Source organism: Lathyrus oleraceus, chromosome 1 (assembly GCF_024323335.1).
Source record: "Lathyrus oleraceus cultivar Zhongwan6 chromosome 1, CAAS_Psat_ZW6_1.0, whole genome shotgun sequence".
Taxonomy (NCBI): Eukaryota; Viridiplantae; Streptophyta; class Magnoliopsida; order Fabales; family Fabaceae; genus Lathyrus; species Lathyrus oleraceus.
The window spans coordinates 314572085-314599923 of NC_066579.1; the positions used below are offsets into that span (position 1 = coordinate 314572085).

The 27839-nt window shown below is 32.7% G+C and overlaps 1 protein-coding gene across 2 annotated transcripts; it reads left to right on the forward strand.

The window, feature by feature from the left end:
• Positions 1 to 22037: 22037 nt before the first annotated feature.
• On the forward strand, positions 22038 to 26908 carry LOC127132954 (homeobox-leucine zipper protein HDG11). Of its 2 annotated transcripts, none has more exons than XM_051061705.1 (11): positions 22038 to 22187; positions 22598 to 22750; positions 22870 to 22987; positions 23299 to 23487; positions 23874 to 24344; positions 24447 to 24548; positions 24654 to 24863; positions 24955 to 25135; positions 25298 to 25566; positions 25664 to 25753; positions 25992 to 26908. In XM_051061705.1, the coding sequence occupies exons 2-11, from the start codon at positions 22617 to 22619 to the stop codon at positions 26445 to 26447; spliced, it is 2220 nt and encodes a 739-aa protein (XP_050917662.1). In that variant the 5' UTR covers positions 22038 to 22187; positions 22598 to 22616; the 3' UTR covers positions 26448 to 26908. The 2 variants fall into 2 exon arrangements, with proteins under 2 accessions (XP_050917662.1, XP_050917663.1); XM_051061706.1 differs by having other exon boundaries at positions 22052 to 22187; positions 22593 to 22750.
• Positions 26909 to 27839: the final 931 nt, after the last annotated feature.

Below are 27839 nucleotides of genomic sequence, written 5' to 3' on the forward strand. Positions count from 1 at the left end.
ATGGGTTGAAGCGACATCTTATGCAAATGTAACCAAGCAAGTTGTTGTAAGATTTATCAAGAATCAGATCATATGTCGTTATGGTGTGCCAAGTAAGATCATTACTGATAATGGATTGAACTTGAATAACAATATGGTGGAAGCTCTTTGCAAAGACTTCAAGATCGCACATCATAATTCTTCTCCCTACATACCCAAGATGAATGGGGTTGTTGAAGTCGTGAATAAGAACATTAAGAAGATTATTCAGAAGATGGTTGTGACGTATAAGGATTGGCATGAGATGCTCCCATTTGCTTTGCATGGGTATCGTACATCTGTCCGCACTTCAACAGGGGCAACCCATTTCTCTCTTGTGTATGGTATGGAAGCAGTGCTCCCCGTAGAGGTTGAGATTCCTTTGTTGCGTGTGCTTATAAAAGCCAAGTTGACCGAAGCTTAATGGTGTCAGACCAGGTTTGACCAGTTGAATTTGATAGAAGAGAAGAGATTAACTACCATGTGTCATGGTCAGTTATATCAGCAGAGAATGAAGAAAGCTTTTGATAAGAAGGTCAAACCTCGAGTGTTTAGAGAAGGTAACCTTGTGCTCAAGAAGATCTTGTCGTTCAAGCCAGATTCCAGAGGAAAATGGACTCCTAATTATGAAGGCTCATATGTTGTTAAGAGAGCTTTTTCAGGCGTTGCCCTGATTCTTACAACTGTGGATGGTGAAGAGTTTAGTCGTCATGTGAACGCAGATGCATTCAAGAAATACTTCGCCTAAAATAAAAAATATAAAAAATATAAAAAAAAGAACATGGAGAAGTTGAGCTTTTATCATTTACAGATTACCATCCTATTAAATAAAGTTGAGCTTTTATCCAAATTGTTTCTACTCTTATTTACTTCAGCTAATAGTTTTAAATTTTATTATGATCATTTTGAAATTAAAATTTTAAATCAAAAGCAAGTTTTCTTTAAAATATGAAAGCGAAAACTTTTCCAAAGCAAGTAACAATAATATCAACAGCATTCCAATAAGAAGCAAGTCTTTAAGTGAGAAGCATTTGTGGTTCCCCAAGCAGTAACTCTTCGGGTATCCCTAGACATTAGCGTTGATTCATTTCCTCAATGAAATGTTGTTATCACCAGCTGAGTTGGTTGATTCAGATACCCTACGACGTGTCCTTATCCTCAACAGAGTTTCGGCCTTCGCCAGCAGAGTTCGTATTTTCTCAGCAGGTGGATCTTCATCAGAAATGTTTGATCTTCCCTAGTAGATCGCTTTGGTGTCCCCACCAATCGCCATCTATCTTTGCTCCCAGTCAAAGTTTCCTCCTGGTTTCTGAGCAGCTTTTTGTTGATTATTTCCTCTGTTGGGTTGTCTCCCACTTTTATGGTGTTGACCTAAAATTCCCCACAGAGTTGATGTTGTTCTATCCTCATAGGATCCCCCTCTTCCCCAGCTAGGGTTAAGCCCCTTGGGATGTTGACCTCTCTGTTCTCCAGCAGTAGTCTCCATATTTTGTGGATTGACCGAGGATTGTACCGGTGGTTCAATTTCGTTGCGACACCTCTGTATTGTAACACCCCTTTTTCTACCCCAAAATACTTAACATATAATCAGAGTAAATAAGCACGCATATAAACAAAAGGGCGTCACATCGATGTTTTCAAAAACTAAAAGCTTTCAAAAACCAACATCATTCATCATCAATATACCATACACTTGGTCATTTAAAATAACACATTTCACTTATCATGAATATTTAAAAATATGCGTTCGCAGCGGAAAATAATGAATACTCATGTATTTCATAAAATGATCCATGTCCCATACCATGATCATCTCTCAATAATCACCTCAAGATAAAATAAAACAAGTAGTAACATAATGCATATCCAAATAAGATATGAGTTCAATACTACTAATCTACCCAGTGTTACATGACCAGAGCATTGACTCACTACTTAGTCTCTAAACTGAAACACGGAAACTCTACAGCTAAAGCTCGAGTGAGCTACCGTCCACTTACTTCAGCAATACTACTCTGGAGTATCTGCACGATGCCATGTAAAGCATCATTCCAACAGAAGGGTGAGAATTCAAATCATTATGAAGAAGTATAATAAGGCACAATGATTAAATCAACAATTAACGGAATTCATCACACCTTGTATAACCATGGAAATAATACTAACCAACATTTATTTCATATGTTTCAAACATCCATCAAAACTCAAGGAGTACAATATTAAAATCCAATACTATATTCCCAAATATACACATAACTACAATTATCACATAATCACATATTTTTCCAAGTTATTTATCTAAACATCACCAAATTCAATTACCATATCTCATACACACATCACAATCACAACAATGCATACACTCAATTATCACATAACTCTAATGTGACTCAATGCAATACATGTGACTCTATGCATGTGGTACCGCAATGTGAACCCAACGTTTCACCGCTTTCCGATTCAATATCTAGAATCCAAGCCACGCTTCCGATCCGGACAAGATCAAAGCCACTACATCTATTTCCAATTAAGGATCAACGTCTACTACGCCTATTTCCAATTAAGGATCAACGTCTATGTGAACCCACAGTTTCACCGCTTTCCGATTCAATATCTAGAATCCAAGCCACTACGTCTATTTCCAAATACACCATTCACATAATATGCAATTAAGATCATCTCTACCATCTTAATCATTCCACATATAATCATAATTCAACTCTATGAATTAATCCACCAGTGGTACATATACACATTCATAACAATATATCATTCCCAAATATAGGCTAATTATCAAATACGCACACTAGATTTCATTTCAAATGAATACAACTTTTAAAATCTCAATTTTTCATTTTTTACAGCAAGTAACCGGTTAACGCACGGTGGGTAACTGGTTAACATAAAACAGAATCAATTTCCTGCGCAGATTTTTAAGCAAGTAACCGGTTAACGCTCGGTGGGTAACCGGTTAACATAAAACAGAATCAATTTCCTGCGCAGATTTTTAAGCAAGTAACCGGTTAACGCTCGGTGGGTAACCGGTTAACACAAAAACAGAATCAATTTCCTGCGCAGATTTTTAAGCAAGTAACCGGTTAACGCTCGGTGGGTAACCGGTTAACACAAAAACAGAATCAATTTCCTGCGCAGATTTTTAAGCAAGTAACCGGTTAACGCTCGGTGGGTAACCGGTTAACACAAAAACAGAATGCAGAATTTTCTGCGTTTTTCATCGTTGGAGGACTTTCGGACCTCCGATTTCGATTCCGTAAAAAGCCAAACATTCAGAAAATTATAAACTCATACAATACTCTAAATATATAACATTAATTTGCAGTTTTAACACAATCAATCACCACAAATCAAGAATACTCATCAAAACCTAACAATTCCAAAACCATGCAAATTAGGGATTTCAACCTAAACATATTTCTACCCATTGCCCCAATCATACTAACCCATAATAATAAGGATTCTCCCCCTTACCTCTTCAATTTTCTGGAAACCTTAGCTTCTCTCTTATTCTTCCCCTCTTCTCCTTATTTTTCCTCTTTTCTTTCTTTGTTGCCGTCAATGATTAAATGAATCCTACTTCTCACTCTCCTCACCTCTTACTATTTATATTATTATATTTGGGCTTAAAGAATGATACCTCTCATTTAATTATTAGGCCCAATAATACCTAGTATTATAATATCTCTATTTAATTCAAATAAATTAAACCAACACAACATACACACTAAGTTAATTAATATAATTATTTAATTATATCTCATATCAACTAAATAATTAATTAACACACCAAATTAATTAATATAATCAATTATTATACTACCTAACAACCAATTAATTAATTAACACTCCAAATAAATAAAATATAATATAATAATAATATAAGAAATAATTACTAAAATTAGGTTGTTACATGTATCCTTTATGATCGTTTTGTCAGCATAATCATCGTATATACATATACATATACATTCATACAATTTCATAATTTGCATACCCTGCATCTCCATATTGGATTTGTTTGAGATTCTCATTCTCTGTTATGGCGGTATTTTATCCCCATACCAAATCTGGTGTCTGTCCTCTTTCAATTATAGAGTGTCAGCCCCTTAAGCAGAAAGACTTTAACCTTTATTTATTTCCCTACTGAGTTTGTTTCCTTGTGGATGGTTGTTATTTCAGTTTCCTCTCCAGTAGATTTTCTGGATGGAATTACTCCCATTGAGTTATGTCCTCATAAGGTTGAGTCTTGATTGATTATTTCTTTCTAGCTCTTACCTAGATAGATGTTTTGGTCCCCTAAGAGTATATTACCCAGTAACTGGTAATATTATTCTTAGTTTGCAGTTTTTTACTTCTTGCCCAATACCCGGCAAAAGTACCCCTTTTCCTCCTCAGTGGAGTCCCCTGGAAGTATATCCTTGATATGTTCATCTTAACTGATGACGGATATCTTTCTTTCCCCCGCAAGAGTCTATCCTTGATATGTTCACTTTAACCAGTGATGGATATTCTCTTCTTTGGTATTATACCCAATAAAAAGGTAGTTATAATCCCTATTTTGTTTCTCAGAGAGTTAATCCTTGATATGTTCATCTTAGCTGATGACGAGTTTTCATCTCCTTGTGGTCTTCTACCCAGTAACCGGTAGTTGTAAATCCTACCTTTTCCCCTGTGAGGAGTCAATCCTTGATATGTTCATCTTAGCCGATGACGGGTTTTCGTCTCCTTGTGGTCTTCTACCCAGTAACCGGTAGTTGTAAATCCTACCTTTTCCCCTGTGAGGAGTCAATCCTTGATATGTTCACTTTAATTGGTGATGGATTTTATCTTCTTTGGTATTTTATCCAGTAACAGATAGATGTAATCCCTATTTTTGCTCCCCTTTTCAGAGTCTATCCTTGATATGTTCATCTTAACCGGTGACGGATTTTCTCTTTGAGTGGTCTTCTACCTAGTAGCTGGTAGTTGTAAATCCTACTTTGTCCCCTCGCAGAGTTAATCCTTGATATGTTCATCCTAACCGATGATGGATTTTCTCTCCGACGGTTTTCTATCCAGATTTCGATAGATGTAATTCCTACCCTTTTTGGTTAGTTGGTATATCCTTGATATGTTCATCCTAATCGATGACGGGTATTCTCCTTGACATTTTCCAGGCAAGACAATCCTTGATATGTTCATCTTAACCAATGACAGATTTTCTTCCCTGTTGAGTTTATCCTTGATATGTTCATCCTAACCGATGACGGATACTCTCACCCTTGGTCTTCTATCCAGTAACTGGTAGTTGTAAATCCTATATTCTGCAGTTTTCCCCAGCAAGGTCATTCTTACCACGTAATCGGTAATGAATACTCCCTCCTGGCGGTTCCCAGCGAGTCATCCTTGATATGTTCATCCTAACCGATGACAAATGGTCTCTCTGTCAGACTTTTATTATCTCTCACCCAGTAACAGGCAGTAGATGATAGATTTCTGCTCCTCCTGTGTTGAATTTTATTTCTCCCCAGTTGAGTTGAGTGCGCATTTCCTTAGTAGAATCGTTTTTTTCTCCAGCGTGAGTCGAGTACTTCAGTTTTATCCTGACTTATTCGTACCCCCTGCATATGTTGTTGCTTCCCCGGCTGAGTCTTTCCATTTTGTATGGAATTCCTCTAGTCCCCCAGCAGTTTTAAGTTGTAGCCTGGCCTATGCATAAGTCCCTTTTATCCCCCCAGAGTCTCGATCTCCCCAGTGAGTTTTCCTCACGGAATGCATTATACTTCTCCAAACCTTCGGTCTCTCTGATTTCTTTTTCCTTTGTGGCAATATTCCCCCACAGAGCATTAACTTTTGCATTCATACCATATGCATCATGAGGTCTCTTAGGGACCAAAATTTGTTTCTATGTTGTTATTCAAGCCCATTCTACTGAGTCGACATGGAGATTTTAACCTTCACCTCCTCAGTTAGAATGTCCTTAAATAGGGGCATCTGTAAGACCTCAATTTTGACCCTAAGATCCCTCATGCAATTTCATCATAAGCATTAGCATTGGGATCATATCTTGGCATCCTCCTTACCCCTCTTTCATTGGGTTTGCTTTGGGAGAGATCACCAAGCACTTTGTAATTATATCATACTTGTATTTTATCATTTCACTAACCAAAATACCAAAAATATGTCTTGGTATCTGTCTAACTCTTTTGTAGGTAGGGCATGATCTCATTGATTCATCAAGTTCACATCTAGGGTTTGAGACCCTCATGAACAAAGAGCACAACCAAGAATTGATTCAAGAATGGTCATGAACATCATATATGAGTCCCAATGATCTCCACATGTTATATTGATCAAGTTTTCTTCAAGAGCTTGAGGGTGATTTGCCTTGGAAACCCTAGTTTGACTGGGTATCCTGAGTAACTTCTTCAACAAGCTATCTCACTAATTGATCAAAATTTATCAAGGGACACTTCAAGTTTCATCATCTTATGCATATATGATCTACTATGATCCAATAAATTCAAGATAATTGGAAGTTAGCAAGTTGGTTGATGGTGGTTGGCCAGATGAATTCATCTGATCAAAACTGGGTCTCCCTAGACCCTATCTCCTACAATTTTCACCATATGAAAATGATTCTAAGAGAAAACTTACTCTAAATGACATTATAAACAACTTTCATGTTGATACCTAGAACTGGTTTTTCTTGGAAAATCATTTTCTATGTTGAAACATTATAGGTCATTTTGTCTAAACCCTAATTTGAAAGTCAACTTCCCAAGGCCATAACTTGCTCAATTTTGATGTTTGGAGTAGGAGCTAAATAAACTTTTTTGAGCATGTGATATGAGGCTACATTATAGGTCACTTTTGACCTATACCATTGATCAAGTGATTTTTCCAAACTTCAAAAATGCATAACTCTATCATTTCAAATCCAAATGACATGAAATTGGTGACTATTCTAAAGGTCTTTGAGAGAGCTACAACTTTGATGAAGACACTTTTCTCATTTGAAGCTCCTATAAGAAGTTAAGCAAGGTGGAATATTGAGACATATGGCTTGACACTTAGAAAATGTTTGATATGTCAAATTTTTCCAAACTTCCACCTCAAATTTCTCCAAGTTCCAAGCTCCAAATCAAAAAGTGTTCAACATCAAACTTGTTCCTCTTGATCTCACCTTTCCAAAGAGCTCAAACTTATTAATTTTGGACTTGAAATACATAGGCTGCGCATGGCTTAAACAGGATGAAATCATTTGGCATGGATCCAACTTCAAACATCAATGTACATGTGCCTTGCAATCTAAGCTAACTTCAAACCATCTGATCTTCAAATTTGGACCTTCAGCTATCCTTTCATGGGCCTATGTGCGCCCATGCACCATTGCATCATCATTTGCAAATTTTGGAAAGTGAAAGTGAGTGTGCAATTATCAACCAATTCAGCTATAAATAGAGCTTCAATTGCTCAGAATTAACAACACCATTGCGCCAGCTTTGATCCCCCATTGAAAACCCTCATTTCTCATAGGATAAGCCTGATAAATTCATTTGAATTTGAGCTTGAATCTCCACTGTTTTGGAATTCAATTCTCCAGGAATCCATTGCTTCTAAACCTTTCCATTCTCTTCCTGCAAGCAAGTAGAGTGAGTCCAAGCACAAGCAAGATCAAGATTTATCGTGTTCAGACCTCCATTGAAGGTAATTTGCAGAAATTTTAAACTCTTCGATTCTCTTAAATTCTTGCTCAATTCTATTGATTTTTTGGTTGTCTGAAGTCCTACCAATGTAGGAAAGAAGATTGAGTTGCTTTGAGGCCAAATCGAAGCAACTCAGTTCATGTACCTCAATTTTCAACTCCATAAATCTCTCAACATATTTGGAATTGGAATGAATGAAGGTCAGATTCGAGCTCAGTGCCATTTTTTCTTTAAGATCATGTCCTTGTTTTTATTTTTGGTGATGGTTCATCTTGACCAGTCCGGTGAGGTCCACCGAAAAAGATGACCGGAGCTCTGGCTCCGACGATGACTTGGCAAGGCTGTGAACCATATGATCCATGTATCACGTTTTAATCCTGAGCGTTTGTTTTAATTACCATTGGTACAACGCAGTTGACTAAGGTACATGTGGAACGTGCGTTTTGGATCATCAGATCTGCCACCTCAATTAATGAGGAAGATCTGATGGTCCACGTATTTTTGATTTTCTGCATTTTTATTTTAATTTCATTTTCTTCAATAATTCATATTAAATTCAATATTGATCCAAAAAATATGGGACTTTCACCAAAAAATTTCAAATATTTTTCTCTTTCATATTCTGAATTAAAATTATTTTTTTTGGATCATTATTAATATTTTTCATGAATTAATTGATTTTGCATTTGTTTTTAATTGTTTAAAAATATTTTTAAATGTCCAAAAGTTATGAAAAATTTTCTCCTAGGTCCTTTGACCTTGTTTGACCTATGATAAATCTCATGGCCATTTCTTTGGTGTTTTGATGAGATTTTAGGAATTGGACAAAACATATTTGATTTAAATGCACTATTTTATTATTTTTAATTGAATAAATGCCAATTAAATTTTGTTGACCATTTGTATTGACTTATTTGAGTTTGCTTGTTTGTTGTTGGGCCTTGGTCAAGGTTGATTTGACTTTGTCAAGTTAATATCATTGGATTTAGGGGATTGATGGGATGTACATTCCATCTCCCAAAATGAATGAATGATATTAATTTGGTAAAAGTCCTCCTTTGACCAATTTGTGATCTCATTCATCCCCTTCCCTCTTCATCTAATTCCCCTTCTTCATCCATTCATTTCCATTTGGCCTATGACATCTCAAAGTTCTAATGCTAGTTGATTGAAAAATTGACATGAGCATGGATGAGATTAGGCCACACCTTTTGCATATTTTTTGTGTGTGGTATGTTTCATGAGTATAGTTCATAATACTATGTCTCCAACATGCATTAACACCAAAAGTCTATTGCCCGGTCTCAAATAGTTGTGACTTCTACATAAGTCCAATTACGATTGCTTAACATAGCGCTAAATTTGTGAGACAAAAGGCACAAGCATTCTAGTTAATGAGATTGTAAGTCTCCCCTCTTTCATGGTATTGTATGGAAACTTGGTCTTCTTTCCTTCCTTTGGAAGATGTTTTGATTCAAGGATCCATGCTTGTGATAAGTGGGTTGAATGTTCTCCAAAGAATGTCTTGAAATGAAAAGCAAAACAAAACTAACTGCTAACTTACTAACCATTAACTTTTAATTCCAAGCTTTTACTTTAATGCAATTTACTTTTAGCACTTTATTTCATTTGTCATTGTACATATCATTCTAATTGTTTATGTCAATATAATTTTCACTTTGTCCATTTGGACCATATTGTTTGATATATTTTGTTTGTGTTACTTTGTTTGTATTTGTATGGTCTTTGACCATTAATGTATATAATAATCATAAAAACCCTAAAAAAACTTTTGAGTGGACTGATGGTTTGATCTTGAGCAAATGGACTTAGAGTCTAGGCAACCTCCCTAAGCTAAAGGACTCGGCCAATGCCAGCTTGCTGAAGAACCAAGTGCTTGCAATTTGAACTTCATCTGATACATCTTTAAAGATCTCTCTAAGATTCATTTGCAACATGATCATTGTGAAGTTGTTATTTTGAACCTGTGACTTGTGGAATTCACCTGTTGCATGGGCAATTTTTGAAGGAGATCATGGAATGGATAAGCTTGGATGAGGCCATATTTATTTGATGACTTGCTCTCCAAGATAATATAATTGTGCATTCATGTGTTGCTTGATTCTAAAAGTCCAAGGGAATTATGGGTTTCTATTGACATACTTGTCTATTGGATTGCTACCCATTTGATCAGATCTTTTCAACTCTAAACTTTTAATTTTTGTGCATAGGATAGTCTCTTCATCTTCTCCCCATTTCTTTAATTTAAAAATCTCTCCCTCCATTTTCAAATTCTTATTTGTGTGAACTACTTTTGTTCTAAACTTTGACCACTTCTGCAAAAAGATAGAAACTTTGGCCTTATGCTATTGCATTTTCAAACTTATTTTCTCAAATCAAGCATGTAAATAAATTTAACTATACTTGACTTAGACTTTCAAAAAGCCAAAAAGAACTAACTCATTCAAACCATTTTAGGCCTTTGTGCCTTTCAAACTTAAATTTTTTTAAAATCAACACACTCATTTTGAAATTTGTAGCACGAACTACGAGGTTTGATCCCTCATTTTTATGTTGGTACGTAGGCACAAGACCAAAGGTCTTGTCAAACAAAAAAATATAATTAATGAATGCTTTTCTCATCCCCCCATTCTATTTGTTTGTAAACATCACTTTATACAAAATACATATGCACACAAAAAGGGCTCCCTAGGAGTACCTAAGACACTTTGGGTGCTAACACCTTCCCTCTATGTGACCAACCCCCTTACCTGTGATCTCTTACTTTTATTAGTATTTAATTGAAAACTTCTTACTATTTGGGTTTTGTTCTTACTTTTTCCCTTTTCCCTTGGAAACAATAAAAGCGGGGTGGCGACTCTTTTTAATTGATCTCTAGCTTGTCAATTCTTGATGATCATAAATTTCCCTCTACAACGCTCATGCAAGCTCATGATGCAATTGCTATTTTTGGATTTCAAATGAAAGTGTGTAGAAATAATTTGAATTGGCTATAAGTAGAAGTGCAATGATCTCAAAACTTCATGAATACCTTGCCCAAGCTTTTCCAAGACAATTCAAACCCTTCACTTTATAGAAATTCTTGAAGATTTCATTGAAATCGAGGTTTGAATTTCACCTTCTGTTTTGAAATTCAAACTCCAAGAATTCATTGCCCTTTTCATCTCAATTGATCACTGCAAGCAAGAGGATGAGGAATCAAGCAAATCCATATCAAGATCAAGCAAATTTGAAGAAACTCGAAGGTGAAAATTCAGAAACTTCATCTCTTCGATTCTCTCTTTATTCTTCACTATTCTTTGTGATTTTTGGTTTGCTGAAGTCCTACCAATGTAGGCAACAATATTGAGTTGCTTTGAGGTCAAATCGAAGCAACTCAGATCATGAACCTCAAATTTCAAATCCATATATCTTTCAATATACTTGGAATTGGAAGAAATGAAGGTCAGATTCGTGCTCCTAAGCATTTTTTCTTCAAATTAGTGTATTCATTTTTCATTTTTCATGAAGTTTTGGTTGGACCAGTCCGGTGGTCCTCACTGGAGAAGATGACTGGAGCTAGGGCTTCGGCGGTGTGTTGGCTGCTTCCCAACCATCTGATCTTGATTCCACATTTTAATCCTGGTCTTTGTTTTGTTTGTCTCATGTTGCAGCGCGCTTGACTCATGTGTTTAGAGCACCTTAGCGCGTGGCCATCAGATTTGCCACCTCAATTAATGAGGGAGATCTGATGACCCTTTTTTTTTTGAATTTCTTTTTATTTTCTGATTTTTGATTTAATCCATTTATTTATTTTAATTCATATCAATTTCATTTTTAATCCAAAAAATATGGGACTTTCACCAAAAATCTTTAAATATTTTTCTCTTTCATTTTCTGAACTAAAATTATTTTTTGGATTAACTTTGATATTTTACATGAATGAAATGTTTTTGGACACATTTTTAATTGTTTAAAAAAACTTCTGACTTTTCAAAAATCATGAAATTTTTTATCTAAGGTCCTTTGACCTTGTTTGACCTAGGATAAATCTCTTGGTCATTTATTTGGTGTTTTGATGAGGTTTTAGGCTTTGACCAAACTAATTTGTATTTTAATGCATTTTTAATTTGATTTTTAATTGATTAATTATGTAAAAATTATGTTGAGCCATTTTTATGGTCTTGTGATGTTTGACTATTTTCTTGGGCCTTGGTCAAGGTTAATTTGACTTTTATTGGATTAAAATCATTGGATTTAGGGGATTGATGAAATGTACATTTCATCTCCCAAAATGAATGAATGATTTTAATTTGATAAAATTCCTCCCATGACTAATTTGTGTTTCTCTCATCTCCCATCCCTCTTCATCTTCATCCCCATTCTTTTCCATCCTTTTTATTGACCAATGAAATCTCAATATCCTAAGGCTAATTGGTTCATCAATGACCTTGTGTCAGATGAACCAATATAAGTATGGATGAGATAGGTCCACCCCTTGTGATCTTTTCTTTTAGTATGTGGTGTGTTTTAGGAGTTTGGTTCATTATACCAAATCTCTAACATGCATTAGCACCTAAAATTTTAATGCCCAACCTCAGATAGTTGTGACTTCTACATAAGTCCAATTACGATTGCTTAACATAGAGCTAAATTTGACCCTAAAGGCATAGCATTCTAGGAAGTGAGATTTTAAGTCTCCCATCTTTCATGGTATTGTGTGGTAACTTGGCCTTTTTTACTTCCTTTGGAAGATGTCTTGGTTCAAGGATCCATGCTTGTGAATAGATGGTTGAGTGTTCTCCAAAGAATGACTTAATCAATTGAAAAGAAAAACACTACTAACATTGAATTAACTTTGGCTAACATTTGACTAATTCTTATTAATATTGCTTTACTTTCAAGTAATTTACTTTATGCAATTTAATTTCAAGTCATTTACCATTCATTGTCATTTACATATCATTTAACTTGTTTATGTTTATGCCATTTTCACTTTGCTCATTTGAGCCATATATTGTGATTGTATATATTTGTTTGTGTATTTTGTTTGTGTTTGTGGTCTTAGGACCTTAAAATACCTAATGAACAACAAAAACCCTAAAAAATGTTTGTGTGGACTGTTGAGCTTGATCTGAACTTTTGGACTTAGGATTAGGCAACATTCCCTATGCAAAAGGACTTGGCCAATGCCAACATTTTGAGACCAAGTTATTGTGATTTTAGCCTTCATCTGATGCAAGTATTGGGATCTATTTGAACTTATCTGCTACATGGCCATGATGCAACTGTTATTTTGATCTTATGTCTGATACATCATTCTGAGTTGATCAAGGAATATTTCGTCTAATACATTCTAGCTATGAGATTTGCTTGCTTGGATATGGCCATCTTTATTTGATGCCTTGATCTTCATGATGTCTCATATTGCTAATTTCTTGCTAATGATTGCTTGATTCAAAGTCCAAAGGGAAAGTGGGTTTTCTATATGATATTCTTGTATGTTGGATTGCATCTCGTTGGTCAGATCTTTTCAACTCTTAACTGTTAATTTTATGCTTAGGATTAGTCTTTTCATCTCCTCCCATTTCTTAAATTTCAAAAGCTCCCCCCTTTTCAAAAACCTTATTTGCTTGTGATTTTAAACTTGGACTTTGTTTAAATGATTAGAAACTTTGGCCTTATGCCAACGAATTTTCAAACCTTTTTCTTAAATCAAATTTAGAAATGAACTTAACCATATTGACTTAAAATTTCAAAAGACAAAAAGAACTAACACCCATTCACACTTTTGGGGCCCCTTTGTGCCTCTTTTAACTTAAACCTTTGATTAAAAGCAGCTCACTCATTTTGAAATTGTTACCATGAACTACGAGGTTTTGATCCCTCATTTTTATGTTGGTACGTAGGCACAAGTCCGAAGATCTTATCAAACACAAAAATATAATTAATGAATTCTTTTCTCATCCTTGCATTATATTTTTCTCAAACATCATTTTATACCAAACACACATACACACATAAAAGAGGGCTCCCTAGGAGTACCTAGGACACTTTGGATGCTAACACCTTCCCTCTGTGTAACCAACCCCCTTACCTGTAATCTCTGGCATTTTGTTAGTTTTGATTTGAAAACTTATTATCTTTGGATTTTGTTCGTACTTTTACCTTTTCCTTTGGAAACAATAAAAGCGCGGTGGCGACTTCTGGTTTTATTGACGTTAAGCTTACACATAGCTTGATGGTCATGAATTTACCGTTACACCAGCAATATCAAGAAGTTAGGATGTCAGAAAGTCATACAAGACGCAACCCATACCCTATAAGTCAGGAGCCTTGCAACCCAAGCAAAATTTTCTCAGGATTCATTACACTATACCAAAACTTTGGGCATCCGTAGAACCTTCGAGCCATTGCATAGACCTGTCATGCATAATTCATATAATTCCATTCATGCATATTATCCAGCATAGCCTGAAGCTCTCTAATAAAAAAGACGCAAGCCCAAAACTCTATTGGCATTATTCAACAACCCATTTCCCGTTGGCACCTTTCCATAGCCCACCCCGTTGGCATTACAAAAAAATAAAACACATGACCTTTTTCTGACCCTTGTAAGACTCCTCGTTGGCATCCCCAATAGGATCTTTCAAGTCAACCCTTTTTGCTTGCTCGTCATAAGCCTTTTTCCTCCTGCATAGAGATGACTTCATTAAGATAACTCTCCTTTTGTGAGTTTATTTCGTTGCTTAGTGCACAAAATCACGTCTCCCCCTCGTCACCTTTTGCACGAGAAGGGTTTTCTCTGTGAAGACTTTTTTTTAATTTGTTTTGAAATACCCAGTGTAGGTTTGGTGAGTCTCGAGAAGGGTAGCCATGTTTCGAAAACTTTATCCCCGCCGTTGTTCTTTTGGGACACCCTGAGGTTTTCGTGCCTACAGTAAAATGCCCAATTGACATAGCTTACCAAAGCCCAAACCTTGCGTCGAAAACTCTTTAAAAGTCCAATTCCATTGGCAAATCTTTTTCAAAGTCCAATCCCCATTGGCAAAACCCTTTTAAACCCAGTTCCTGTCTGGAAATCCCTATCCCTCAAATCCAAGAAACCAGTTAAGCACTCATCAGTGTCTATCACTTTTTTCCATTACTTGTCAGTATTGATATCCCTTCGCTTGTCGGTGTCTATCACTTTTTATCAATACTTGTTTGTATTGATATACCTTCACTCATCAATGTCTATCATTTTTTTTAATACCCGTCGGTATTGATATCCCTTTTCTCCAACCGTAGAGTTGTGGGAAATCATCCTTTTCCAGCCTCAGAGTTGATGACATTGTTACCTCCACCCCCTAGAGTTGAGAGGCCATTCTATACCCAACCTTAGAGTTGATGTCAATTCCTACTCCAACCTAAGAGTTGTTGCTCTTTCCTTATTTCCAACCTCGGAGTTATTGTCTATTTTTCTTATATCCGACCTCAGAGTTGTATGTTTCTCATTCCCAACCCCCGAGTTGATGTCAACCTTTCTTTAATCACCCTCACTTCAGAACCTAACAGAACAACAACATCATGTTCAACTACTCCAACCACTCTCACCCTTCATTCTTATCACAAGAACCACAAAAAAATCTCAACAACTTCGCAAGAAAATAAAAACGGAATTGGGAGAAGAAGAAAACGGAAACGAAAGAGGGAAAAGAAAAACGTTGCATCTTAAGAGACTAATAGAAAGAAGAAATTAAAGAAACAGAAATGAAGGAGGAGCATACCGGTTAACAACGTCGAACGCGAATCTTGAGTCTTCATTCTTCAATCAACAAAGACACAAACACGACGCACGAACGTGGAGCATCTTCTTCATCATCTACCACCGCGAATCGCATCAACACACACAAACCAAGCTTCACTCTTCATTATCTTCATCATTCGTCTTCAATAGTAGCGTCAACAACACGAATACAATGAGCTCAAGATCTTTGTGGGTAAGAATCGGACTTGGTTTATTTGATGTTTTCACCGGATTCCTCGATCTCACCATCGTTTATTTTTGAGATGTGAGCATGGTTATGTACGTAATTTGAAACCAGAATTCTTGTGTTAGGAATGGATAATTTAGGCATCATGGAAGAAGCTCAGGAGTGGGAAACCTAGTCTTGGGGTTTTGTGGGAGACTTGGGCTTTTGGCCCAAGTGAACAAGCTTCTTTTTGCTTGTCCACCCCTTTAGTCCAATTCCACCTCACCCCTGGCCCATTAAGCTTACCATTAATCCTTTTTTTAATCCTTTTAAATTTATGTTAATCCTAGATGAGTTTTGACTAATCATGCTTCTGACTTTTTTGGATTATTATTGTCATTAAGTTTAGGTTAGGATAAAAATTGGGAGTTTCATGATTGTTGTTAATTGAGATTTAACAAATTTTGTTGTTAATTAGCTTAATTCCTAGTTAGGATTAACTAGGTTTGGTTAGAAATTAAGTTAATTTTGATCTTAATTTTTCAGAACTTAATTCAATAGTAGATTAATCATGCCATGCTCTAGTGTGATTTGCCATAGGGTTTTGTTTAGTTCTTTTCCATTTTGTTCATGATCGATTAATATGGTTAATTATAGATTTTCACCATGATTAGGTTTTAGGTTAATTTTGCATTTCGATCTGTATATCGCATTATGATTACCATGTTCATGTAGATTAGAATTCAATGCATGATTTAGATTGCTAATTTCTCATTTGATTAGTTTGTTCCCTAATTCATGTTTAGGTAGATTTTAGTCCTTAGAATTAATATTCACTTTAATTGTCCATTTACTCGATTCATTTTGTTTGTGATCATATTGAATAAATTGAAAATCCTATTTCAATTTAGGTGATGAATGCTATGTATGTCTATTTTCATTTGCCATGATCAAATGATAGATCTTTGATTACTTATCATTGATTAATCCATTTCCATTTGAATTGATTTAGATCTTTGAATATGCTTACATTTGTTGCATCATCCTCATTTGACTTGATTTCATACTAACCCCATTTGTTATTTTGTTTCCACATGTGACTTTGAGATTTAAGCACACTCCTAACTAGTCATGCCTATAACCCATTCCAATGATTTGTATTGTGTGAAGTACCATGCCACTTGTATGCTTTAGGCATGGTACACAATTTGTAATCTTGTCTAATTTTTTTTTCCATTTCCATTTCCATGTATATAATTGCTTACATCCCCCCATTGTGGGTCATATGTCCCCCCATCCCGTAAACGTGTAATAGCTTAGGTTTACTTTCCTTTAGTAGTTCATCATGCATGCTAACTAATAAGATAAAAACAAGCGATAGAAAAAAACCTTTCAAAAGACAAAAAGCACACTTGACCCAATATCAAGTGTTTTCCAAATAAAATCACACAAAGTAACGCGAGTGCTTGATCAAACGTCAAGTATCTCATCCACTCCATCCATTCTTCCCAATCTCTCACCATTTCACAAAACATCAATAACAAACCCTTGATCCAACGTCAAGTGACATTTCTCAAATCAAATTCAAAACACCATAAAATACGATTAAGATTGTATGCCACGAGCCTTAAGTGATAGAGAAATGATAAGAATGGAGCTTTCCTACCCTCATCCTGAGTATTTTGAACACAAGACGATTGGCTTCGTAGTTCGAGATATTCACCTTTACCCATGGTCTCTAGTGCAATCCGAAGTCAAGAACAATCTCTTTTCAAAACCTAAAATCAACATCAACTCATCAAGTCTTTTGTTTGCGCCTTAGGACATCATTACGAAAATCCTTTTTCAAGGTAAAAACGACCAACACACAAACATTTTGCACCATGAACCACGTGACTCTGATTTCTCACTCAAACAAGTGAGCATACATAGGCACGAAGACCAAAATCCTTGGCGAGCACACTAATAAAAAATCCATTTTCACTCCGTAAACCTTTAGCAAGTAAGCATTAAGATAACGACACCCATTCAAACATAGACATCCTAGATGTTTCCCATCGAGTATGATGCATGTGAAGGGTGCTAATACCTTCCCCTTGCATAACCGACTTCCGAAATCTGTTCGTGGTTGTGATGCTCATTCTTTTAGGGTTTTCTCGATATTTTTCCTTTCCTATGGAATAAGTAAAATCCGAAGGCGACTCTGTATTTTTCGCGTAGCGACAATAGCCTTTAAATTGAATTTAATCTAATGGTTAATTCGTATATTTACTTAATTAACCATTAGATTAGATTCAATTTAAATATTATGATTTGAAGTAAGCAAAAAAAAACTTACTCTTGAAGTAAGTTGATATCCAAATATATATATTCAATTTAAATGAATATGATTTGGAGCAAGTTAATTAAGTATATATTATTATTTTTTATTTTTATATTATAAAAATATTGAATTGAATTATATTTATTACTTTCTTATAATATAATTCTCTTCAAATAATAATATAATTTATTACTTTCTTAATATTTAATTGTATTGAATTATAATACAATTCTCTTCAAATAATAATATAATTTATTACTTTCTTATCAAATAATAATACATTTTATTAGTTTCTCATAAAAAAGAATATAATTTTTTTGTTTATATTTTTCGTTTATCAATTTAATCTATTTTTTATTTTATTTATTTAAAAATAATAAATTCTTTTTATTGGTATGCTACAATATTAATTTAGATAAACCAAAAAATATTTAAACTAAATTATATTTAAATGGATTAAGTTCAACTCTTAGAAAATAAAATAATTTAAATTGAATTATATATATTTTTAATTTTTTTGACTTTTTAAAATTTTTTTTGACTAAGTGATTGACTACCTTAAAATCAAACTAACCCTAAAACCCCTGTAACTGAATAATAAAAATATATATTGTTATTTTGCAACCTAACACTTCTTATAGTCATTAACCTTTATATATTATTTTACGGACTTTCACCTCTTATTTATTAATTTATGTTTAATTATTAAAAAATTAAAATATTCATTTATTTTCCAACATACATTAAATTAAAAAAAAAATAGATTTTCTAAGTAGATCGATGTTTTTTTTATAAATAGATGATATAATTGTGAAAAAATAATTAATTTTGTATTAAAATTTGAAATATCTATCATTTTCTACAAAATTACTTCTTTAGTACCTAATTATAAATTTTTCATTTAAAAATATATATCAATTTATTATACCCAATTTTTTCAATACATATTTTGGAATAGAAAAAGTTTAAATTAAAATATACTAGTAAATAAAAGACATTTTTGAGAGATTGGTCTTTGGAAAATCAACAAATAAAATAATCAAATTTTATTGATTAGCCACTTTTGAAAAGAAAGTCAAAGGTATTTATTAAAAGCACAATTAAAGTATTTTGGAAATGGTACAATCTTTTTTGAGATGGAGGGTGTTATGTTTTATTTTTATGTTACAATTTTTTTTAGAAAAAGGAGAAAATAGTAATAAAAAAATGTCAAATAAAAAAATCAAATAAATCAAAGTATTAATTTTCTTGTTTGTTGTTTTTCGCATTTTTCGGAAATACATTCTTAATAAAACATTGTATTGTTTGACTGTTACATTTCAAACGATATCTCAGACGTTAAGATTATAACTTTAAATGCTGTGCAATTATTGATATTTTTCAGTAGTCTGTTTATATTATTCATTAATTACAAAGATACTCAATCGAAAGAGTGTAAATTGTTAAACGATGTAATTTTTTTAATAAACTGTGTAAATAATTTTCACAGTATAGATGAAAAAGATTGTATTAACATTATACATAAGAGATATTTTTTTTCTATATTTATAAATTGACTAACAAAAAAAGACAAGATTTTAATGAGATACTTTGGAATAAGAAAGTTTTTTTCATATATTATTTTATACCATAAGTAAATATTTTTGATATCGCACACAGACAGTATCATACTATTTTAGGTGAAATTAATTTTAAATCTGCCATGTGATTTTATTGAAGAAAAAAAACATAAATGTGATTGCATGTTTATCGTTTCAAACTTGTTTTGGTTACTCAATTTCATTTCAGAACTTTAGAAATTGAAATCAAAGTGGTATTTATTTTAAAACATCATAACTTTGTAATGAAGAGATGATTATCATCACTTATAATCGTAATTTTAATGAATTCAAGCACATGTTCAAATAGTATATTTAAAAATTCAATTATATTATTAAATAATTCAATAAAACTTGTCTTGATATCTACTTTTTCTGAAAATTTTGAACATCTTAGTTAGAACCATAAAACAATAAGTAGTAATAAGGTTTTAAAAGATAGAATATAATTAAAATTTTATTTTAAATTACAATTGATTAGAGCTAGAGTTTTATTACATCAATAAATAAGATAAATACAATGGATAAGATAAATAAATATAAATAAAATAAATACACTTCAATCTTAAAATGATAGAACTTAAATTATAATTTTAATTGTCTTTTATTATTAAGTGTAATAAGGTTGTGATTTCTACCTATTGTCTTTTTGATTAAAAAAATACAACTATAATAATACAACTATAAAACTAAAATCATTCTTTTTAACTAAAAAGGCCCAAGTTCATGCATATTTTATTAACAATTTATGAGTTATACAAAAAAAAATTGACTAAAAAAATAAGTTAAATAACAATCAAAAGTTTTTCAAATATAATTATATAATTTTAACTAAATTTTATTACTCAATAAATTAAAAATTGTGTGAAAAAATATAATTGAATATAAAGTCAAAAGTAAGGCATATTTTATATTTTCTTTTTATAAATAATCGGTTTATTGTCTTTCAAAAAATCTGTTGAGGGAATTTTATAAATCAGTGTATTTGTATATATTTTTAATTTTATTTATTTTTGTACTTGGAGTTTGATTATTCTCTTTATTTTTTAATTATAAATCATATTGTATAAATAAGAAAAATTATAATTTTTTACAAGATTATTATTCGTGATATGTGAAGATAAGTTACAATAATTAAAAAAAAGGATAATAATAAATACTTAAAGACAGAATAGAAAAAATAGTATTAAAGATTTATTGATATTATAAAATAATTTATTTTAGAATAAATATTTTTTTAAATGACATATAATAAAAAATAGAGAGAGCACTTCTTAAAAGATTTACTAATTCTACAAAATAAATATTTGAGCAAATATAATAAAATATATTTTAACTATGTTTATTATTGACCAAATTAAATTGTGCCATGAAAAGTAATTCATAAAAAAAGTCAAAAACAACTCATGTTTATTTTTTTTTAATAATGCATAGGTCATGTTAATTGTTTTTTAATACTAAAGTTGTTCACTGAATTTCATGTATATTGAATATTTATGCAAGTCAAATTTAATTTATGTATTTGAGTTTGAATACTTTTAATACTTATTTTGAAATATCTTTTTTTTATTACTATAAAATATTACAATATTTCATTCTAACTTAAAAAATAATAGTAATAATAAATAATTTCCTAAATAATTTAAATAATTAATACTTTGTACCAAAAAACACATTTAATTAATGTCTTATTTGCCCTTAATTTATATATGACTAAATTAATACTAGTAGTTTATTTATTTATCAATGATATCTTTATTCCAACCCTAAACATTGAATTGAGAACAGCTAGAAAAAATGTTACCACAACCATGAATCATATGTGTCATCCATAGCTAAAATTGAGAACCAAAAGAGAAAAAAATGACACATTTTGGTGTATTCTATTCCTTAACTCCTCCAATAGGACACAAACGTTTGACTTTTACACACATTGCAACGTGTGTGTATGTGACCTTAGTATGTAAAAAATTTAAACAAAGAAAGAGAATTAAGGCACAAACATAAATGATGAAAGAGAAAAAAGAAAAAAAAACACAAAAAACCTAGCTAAGGATATTTATGTCATTTCAACCCTAAATGCACCGGCGACCAAAAACCGGCGATGTCATTTAAGTGTCAAGGGGGTCATACCTAGAGAGAGAAAACTTAAGAGAGAGATAGAAAATACCCTTTAAAAAATATTTTTTTTTCTTTATTTTATAAATATTTTTAATAATAATAATAATATTTATAAATTTTTATCTATTATAATCGATTAAATAATTGAGAGATTCATCTTTATAATTATCGGTGAATTGTCGGTTAGTTGTTGGCGCAGATGATATCTGATTTATAAAATAGAAAAAAATAATATTTGAAATATAAAGTTGTATATTATACATAGAATATTAGACAAATAAAAATGCATAGAATAGAACCTTAAAGTCTCTTCCTTTTCTTTCTCAATGCTTTAAATTCATTCCCATCGGTTACATTTTCTTTTCAAAACCTTTTGACACACTCTCTCATCATATATATAAATTTATACACTCTCTTCATAGTGTATAACATTCATAGCACAATAACAAAGGTGCAATAGAGAGTGGTGAGTGAGTTCTTTTTTTTTTCTTGGATTGAATCATCATAATAATCATATATTATAATCATATCATAATCATATGAATGAATTACTCTTCTCCCATAGTATAAGATTCTCCATAACTCACTCCAAAAATCACTCCATTATTCTTCCATAAATTATTTTTATTAATTTATTATAGTTTTTTATCATCATCATCATTATATATCAGTGCTAAATGTATGTGTTTAGATTATTATTTATGTATGAAAAAAATAGCCATAGCCATAGCGATATAGCTTCATAGCCCTTAAGGATTATGCTTAAACAAAATCGTTTCTTGTTAAAAAGTTTTAATCTTTTTTTCATCTTTCTCATCTTTAAAAGCTTTCTCTGGTTTTTCTTAATGGGTTTTTGTTTGGTGTAAAAAAGTACAGAACTTGATCAGAAGGAGTAATGGAGTATCATAGTGGAGGAAGTGGGTCCCCTGGTGATCATCATCATCATCACCATGGTGGTTCTTCTGAATCTCAGAGGAGAAAGAAACGTTACCACCGTCACACTGCTAATCAGATTCAAAGGCTTGAATCGTAAGAGTCTTTTTTTTTTGTGTTTTTCTCTCTCTCTTTTAATGAACAGTTGAAAATATTAGTTTTTTTTTGGACCATTTTAAAATATTTTATATGACTTTTTAAATTTAATTCTTCAGCATGTTTAAGGATTGTCCACATCCTGATGAAAAACAAAGGTTGCAGTTAAGCAGAGAATTAGCCTTGGCTCCTAGACAGATCAAGTTTTGGTTTCAGAACAGAAGGACTCAGATGAAGGTATTATTAATTTTTCTCTTTTTTGTTTGTTTAATTAAGTCTAGGGTGTAATTATATTTTTTTTTGTTTTTTTATTAACTTGTAGAGGTTAGGTAAGTCGGGTCTCGATCCTCACATGTCAGAGTTTGCGAGTTTCTGTGTGTGTCTGTGTCTGTTTTTTGACTCGACCCAGGTCGGTGTTTGTGTGTATTTCTTTTATGGTGAATTATAAAGTTTAAGTAAGTCAGGGCTCGACTTGCACTAGCATACAAGAGATTATTATATTTATGTATAATTTTACAATGGTTTATTTTTTGGTTTGAACAAAACAGGCACAACATGAAAGAGCTGATAATTGTACCCTAAGGGCAGAGAATGATAAAATAAGATGTGAGAATATAGCTATAAGGGAAGCCCTTAAAAATATCATCTGCCCCTCTTGTGGTGGTCCTCCAATCAATGATGATTGTTATTTTGATGAACAAAAGTTGAGAATTGAAAATGCTCAACTCAAAGAAGAGGTAAAAATATTCATTAAGCTTCATCTAATGCAAAGTGTTTATTCATTCTCATTTACTTCATATAAAATTTTTGGATATACTTTTGGTTTTTATAAAATTACTATTATTTACGTTTAGTTCCTATAAAATTTGTTTAATTTTAGTCCTTGCATTATAGGAAATTGAAAGATCATAAAATTTATAGAAACTAACACATTTAATTCGAGTTTTATATTGTTCGCGCGGTCGGGAAACCAAAATGTGGTTTATCTGACCGAGACTTCAAATTCCGTTTTATTGCGGCTACGACTGTTGTAGACTGGACTATAAATTAAACAGTGTATAGTTATTTATATTTTGGATTTGAATTTTTTGAGTAAATTTTTGGTGATTTTTGAACATTGTAGCTTGATAGAGTATCTAGCATTGCTGCAAAATACATTGGAAGACCAATTTCACAGCTTCCACCAGTTTCACCAATTCATATGTCATCATTGGATTTATCTATGGGAAATTTTGGTGGACAAGGAATGATTGGAGGGCCTTCACTTGATCTTGATCTTCTACCAGGAAGTTCATCAAACATGCCGATGATTCCTTACCAGCCTGCTTGTCTTTCCGATCTCGAAAAGTCGCACATGTCTGACCTTGCTACAAGTGCCATGGGTGAACTGGTTAGGCTTTTGCAGACTGATGAGCCTCTGTGGATGAAATCAAACACGGGTGGAAAAGATGTTCTTAACCTTGAAGCCTATGCTATGATGTTCGATAAGACTGGTAATCGGTTGAAGAATCCGAATATTCGGATTGAAGCTTCTAGGGATTCTGGTGTTGTGATCATGAATAGTTTAACTCTGGTTGAAATGTTTATGGATCCGGTTAGTATTTCTTATATTAATTGCTTCAGTTCTTTTTAGATTTGAATTCATAACTTCGATTTCATCAACTTAATTATGCGAATTTTGTGGTCGATTTTGTAGAACAAGTGGATGGAGCTATTTCCTACTATTGTGACAATGGCGAAGACAATCGAAAATATTGTTCCTGGAATGATGGGTGGACATAGTGGTTCTTTGCAATTGGTATGTTTAAGAGTCTTAAAATTCGTATATTTTTGAATGATTTTAGTAAACTTGTCGAACTCCGTATTCGTATATGTTTAAATGGTTTTTCTTTTGAAATTTTAGATGTATGAAGAGATGCAAGTGCTTTCACCATTTGTTCCTATTAGAGAATTCTACTTTCTGCGTCACTGTCAACAAATTGAGCAAGGTTTATGGGCTATTGTTGATGTTTCCTATGATTTTCCTAATGACAACCAATTCGATTCACAATTTCGATGCCATCGTCTTCCGTCCGGTTGCTTCATTCGAGACATGCCTAATGGATATTCCAAGGTAATAACCAGTATCCTTTAATTTAACACTACATCGATTTTCATTCCATTATAACATGATGCAAATTGAGTAACTTTTCTATATTTTATAGGTTACTTGGATTGAACATGTTGAGATTGAAGACAAAAATCCACTTCATAGGCTTTATAGAAATGTTATCTATAGCGGTGTCGCATTTGGAGCTGAAAGATGGCTCACTACACTTCAAAGAATGTGCGAAAGGCTTGCCTGTCTCATGGTGTCTGCCAATTCTACTCGCGATCTCAGCGGAGGTAATATAAAGATCCACATAGTTTTAAATTGCAGTCTGCAATCAGCGATTGCAGACACAATATAGCAGTTTTGAATTGCAGTCTGCATCCGCGATTGCAGACAATAAAGGTACGCGTAACTGCAATTACAATGTGACTAGTGTGGTTATTGGAATTTTTCAGTGATTCCATCGCCGGAGGGAAAGCGGAGCATGATGAAACTAGCACAAAGGATGGTAACAAATTTCTGTGCAAGTATAAGTGCATCAGCTAGCCATAGATGGACCACACTTTCTTCTGCGAATGAGATCGGAGTCAGAGTTACTGTTAGAAAGAGTACAGATCCTGGTCAGCCTAATGGTATTGTGCTAAGTGCTGCTACTACTATTTGGTTACCTATTCCTCCACAAACTGTTTTCAGTTTCTTCAAAGATGAAAGGAAAAGACCTCAGGTTTGTTGTATACTACTTTTAGTTACTTTTATTTTATGTTACCTATAATGAATGACCTTAGAATTAAAGGCTTTTTTTTTGGTATGGTTTTGATTAGTGGGATGTTCTTTCCCATGGTAATGCTGTTCAAGAAGTTGCTCATATAGCAAATGGTTCACACCCTGGTAACTGCATTTCTGTACTTAGGGTAAGACATTCTTCATTTTGTTTTTAATTCTCGAGGACGATCCTCGGCGCATGTGTAACAGTATCGCCCCTCCTCGTGACTTGATCTGAAAGTCACGTCAGACTTTCAGATCACATGTGCAAATTCTGGAAACTGTGTCTCCAGACGGAGACACAGCTTGCAGTTGCCCATCGCGAACACGCGTTGTTAACCATTTTCGCTGTTTCTAATGTATTTTGTTAATTTTAAAATCTTTTAGGCCTTTAACACAAGTCAGAACAACATGCTGATTCTTCAAGAAAGTTGTGTGGACTCATCAGGTTCACTAGTAGTCTACTGTCCGGTTGATTTACCAGCTATACACATAGCAATGAGCGGCGAAGACCCGTCCTACATTCCATTACTCCCGTCCGGTTTCACAATTACATCCGACGGAAACCAAACCGATAACACCAACACCAACAACAATAATAACAATATTCAAGGAGGAAGTGGTAGTAATAATGGTAATAATAATGGCGACGGAGCCTCAACGAGCTCGAACACAAACATAGGAAATAATAGCGGAGGATCATTGATAACAGTTGCATTTCAAATAATGGTAAGCAGTTTACCATCTGCAAAACTTAACATGGAGTCTGTTGCAACTGTGAATGGACTTATTGGTGAGACTGTCCAACACATAAAAGCTGCTTTGAATTGCCCTAGTTCTTGATGAAAATATTTATAATATTCTTAAATATGGTTTCAGAACCTGAGAGAGAAAAGAGAGAGAGTTTTTATTTGTTGCTGTTGGTGGTAGTAGTAATCAATATCAAGTTTTTTAGTTAGTTGAGAGACTTGAATGCTTTCTCATCAAAGACATTCATCACAAAAAGACTCGTTATAAATTATGTACTGCTCTTTTGCTGTTGCTGTTGATGTTGCTCCTGCGAGACCTGTATTTTGGTTGATAAAAAATTTTCACACCAACAACTATCATTTTTTTTTTGTGGGTTTTAGGGTTTGGATTAAACTAAAGTACTAGTGAGTTTTAAGAAGGAGTCAAGAACGCACCATAGTTGGTTATTTGCTAGTCTAGAAACTTAGATAAGGCATGAAAATTGTGTATGGTTCGGGCATTGACTTCTTGTGGCAGAGACTTTAATATTCATGAATGACATTTGGTTGTAATAACTCTCTTGCTATCTTCTTTTTCTCTCATTCAATATTTATTGGTGCTGTTAAAATTACTACAGGGAAATGTTTCTGTGATGTAAGATGGTAGACGGGTTTTCAAGATCATAATAACTCAACCGAAAATTCTGAAACTTGAATTATATATATATATATATATATATAATTTGACATCATATTTAACATAGTGTAAAATACAGTTTTAATAGTTTTTTTAATATCATGTGAGAAAAATATGATAAAATCTAATTTGTAGTTGAATTGTATGTTTATATGCTGTCAAATTTTATCTTGTTTACACAAAAATATTTTTCATTTGAATAATAGAGATATATGAAAATACTCTATTTTAGTTTTTGACATGCATTATATATTTACAAGATTTTTTATTTATTTTAAAATGACACTAACTATAAATCATAATAATTAAGCATAAATTTGGTGGAATATGAATTTCAAGCTAATGAGAAAGTACTAAAAATAGTGTATTAGAAAATAAGTTGCTATCATTTTTCATAATACACTTTTATTTATAAATTTGTTATATTCCCTGTATATTAACATTTGTATGAACTTATATGTGTGTGTGGAATTTTGATCTGACTTATTTATTTTTCATATTCTTATTAATTAATTTTTTATTCACTATCATATGTCACCTTCCATTTATAACTCTCTTTCATATGTCGTTTTCAATCAAATATAATTATTATAAGTTGTATAACATCAATAAAATTACAACAAAAAAAACATAAGAAAATTAGAAATTTATTACATAGTGTTGTGATATTCAAAATGTCAATAATATTGATAATTATTATATCATTTTATATTTGTAACTTGTAACAGATGATTTATATGATGAGATATTTGATTTTTTATATTTTTTATTCTTGATTTATATTAAATAACCCATGTATAATAAATGAGT

Bases quoted from the DNA above. Each gene is read 5' to 3' on its own strand.
- LOC127132954 (XM_051061705.1), top strand. From the start codon at position 22,617: ATGGAGTATCATAGTGGAGGAAGTGGGTCCCCTGGTGATCATCATCAT. The intron at 22,988-23,298 runs GTATTATTAATT...TGAACAAAACAG, and splicing joins ACAGAAGGACTCAGATGAAG to GCACAACATGAAAGAGCTGA. The intron at 24,864-24,954 runs GTAATAACCAGT...TATATTTTATAG, and splicing joins TGCCTAATGGATATTCCAAG to GTTACTTGGATTGAACATGT.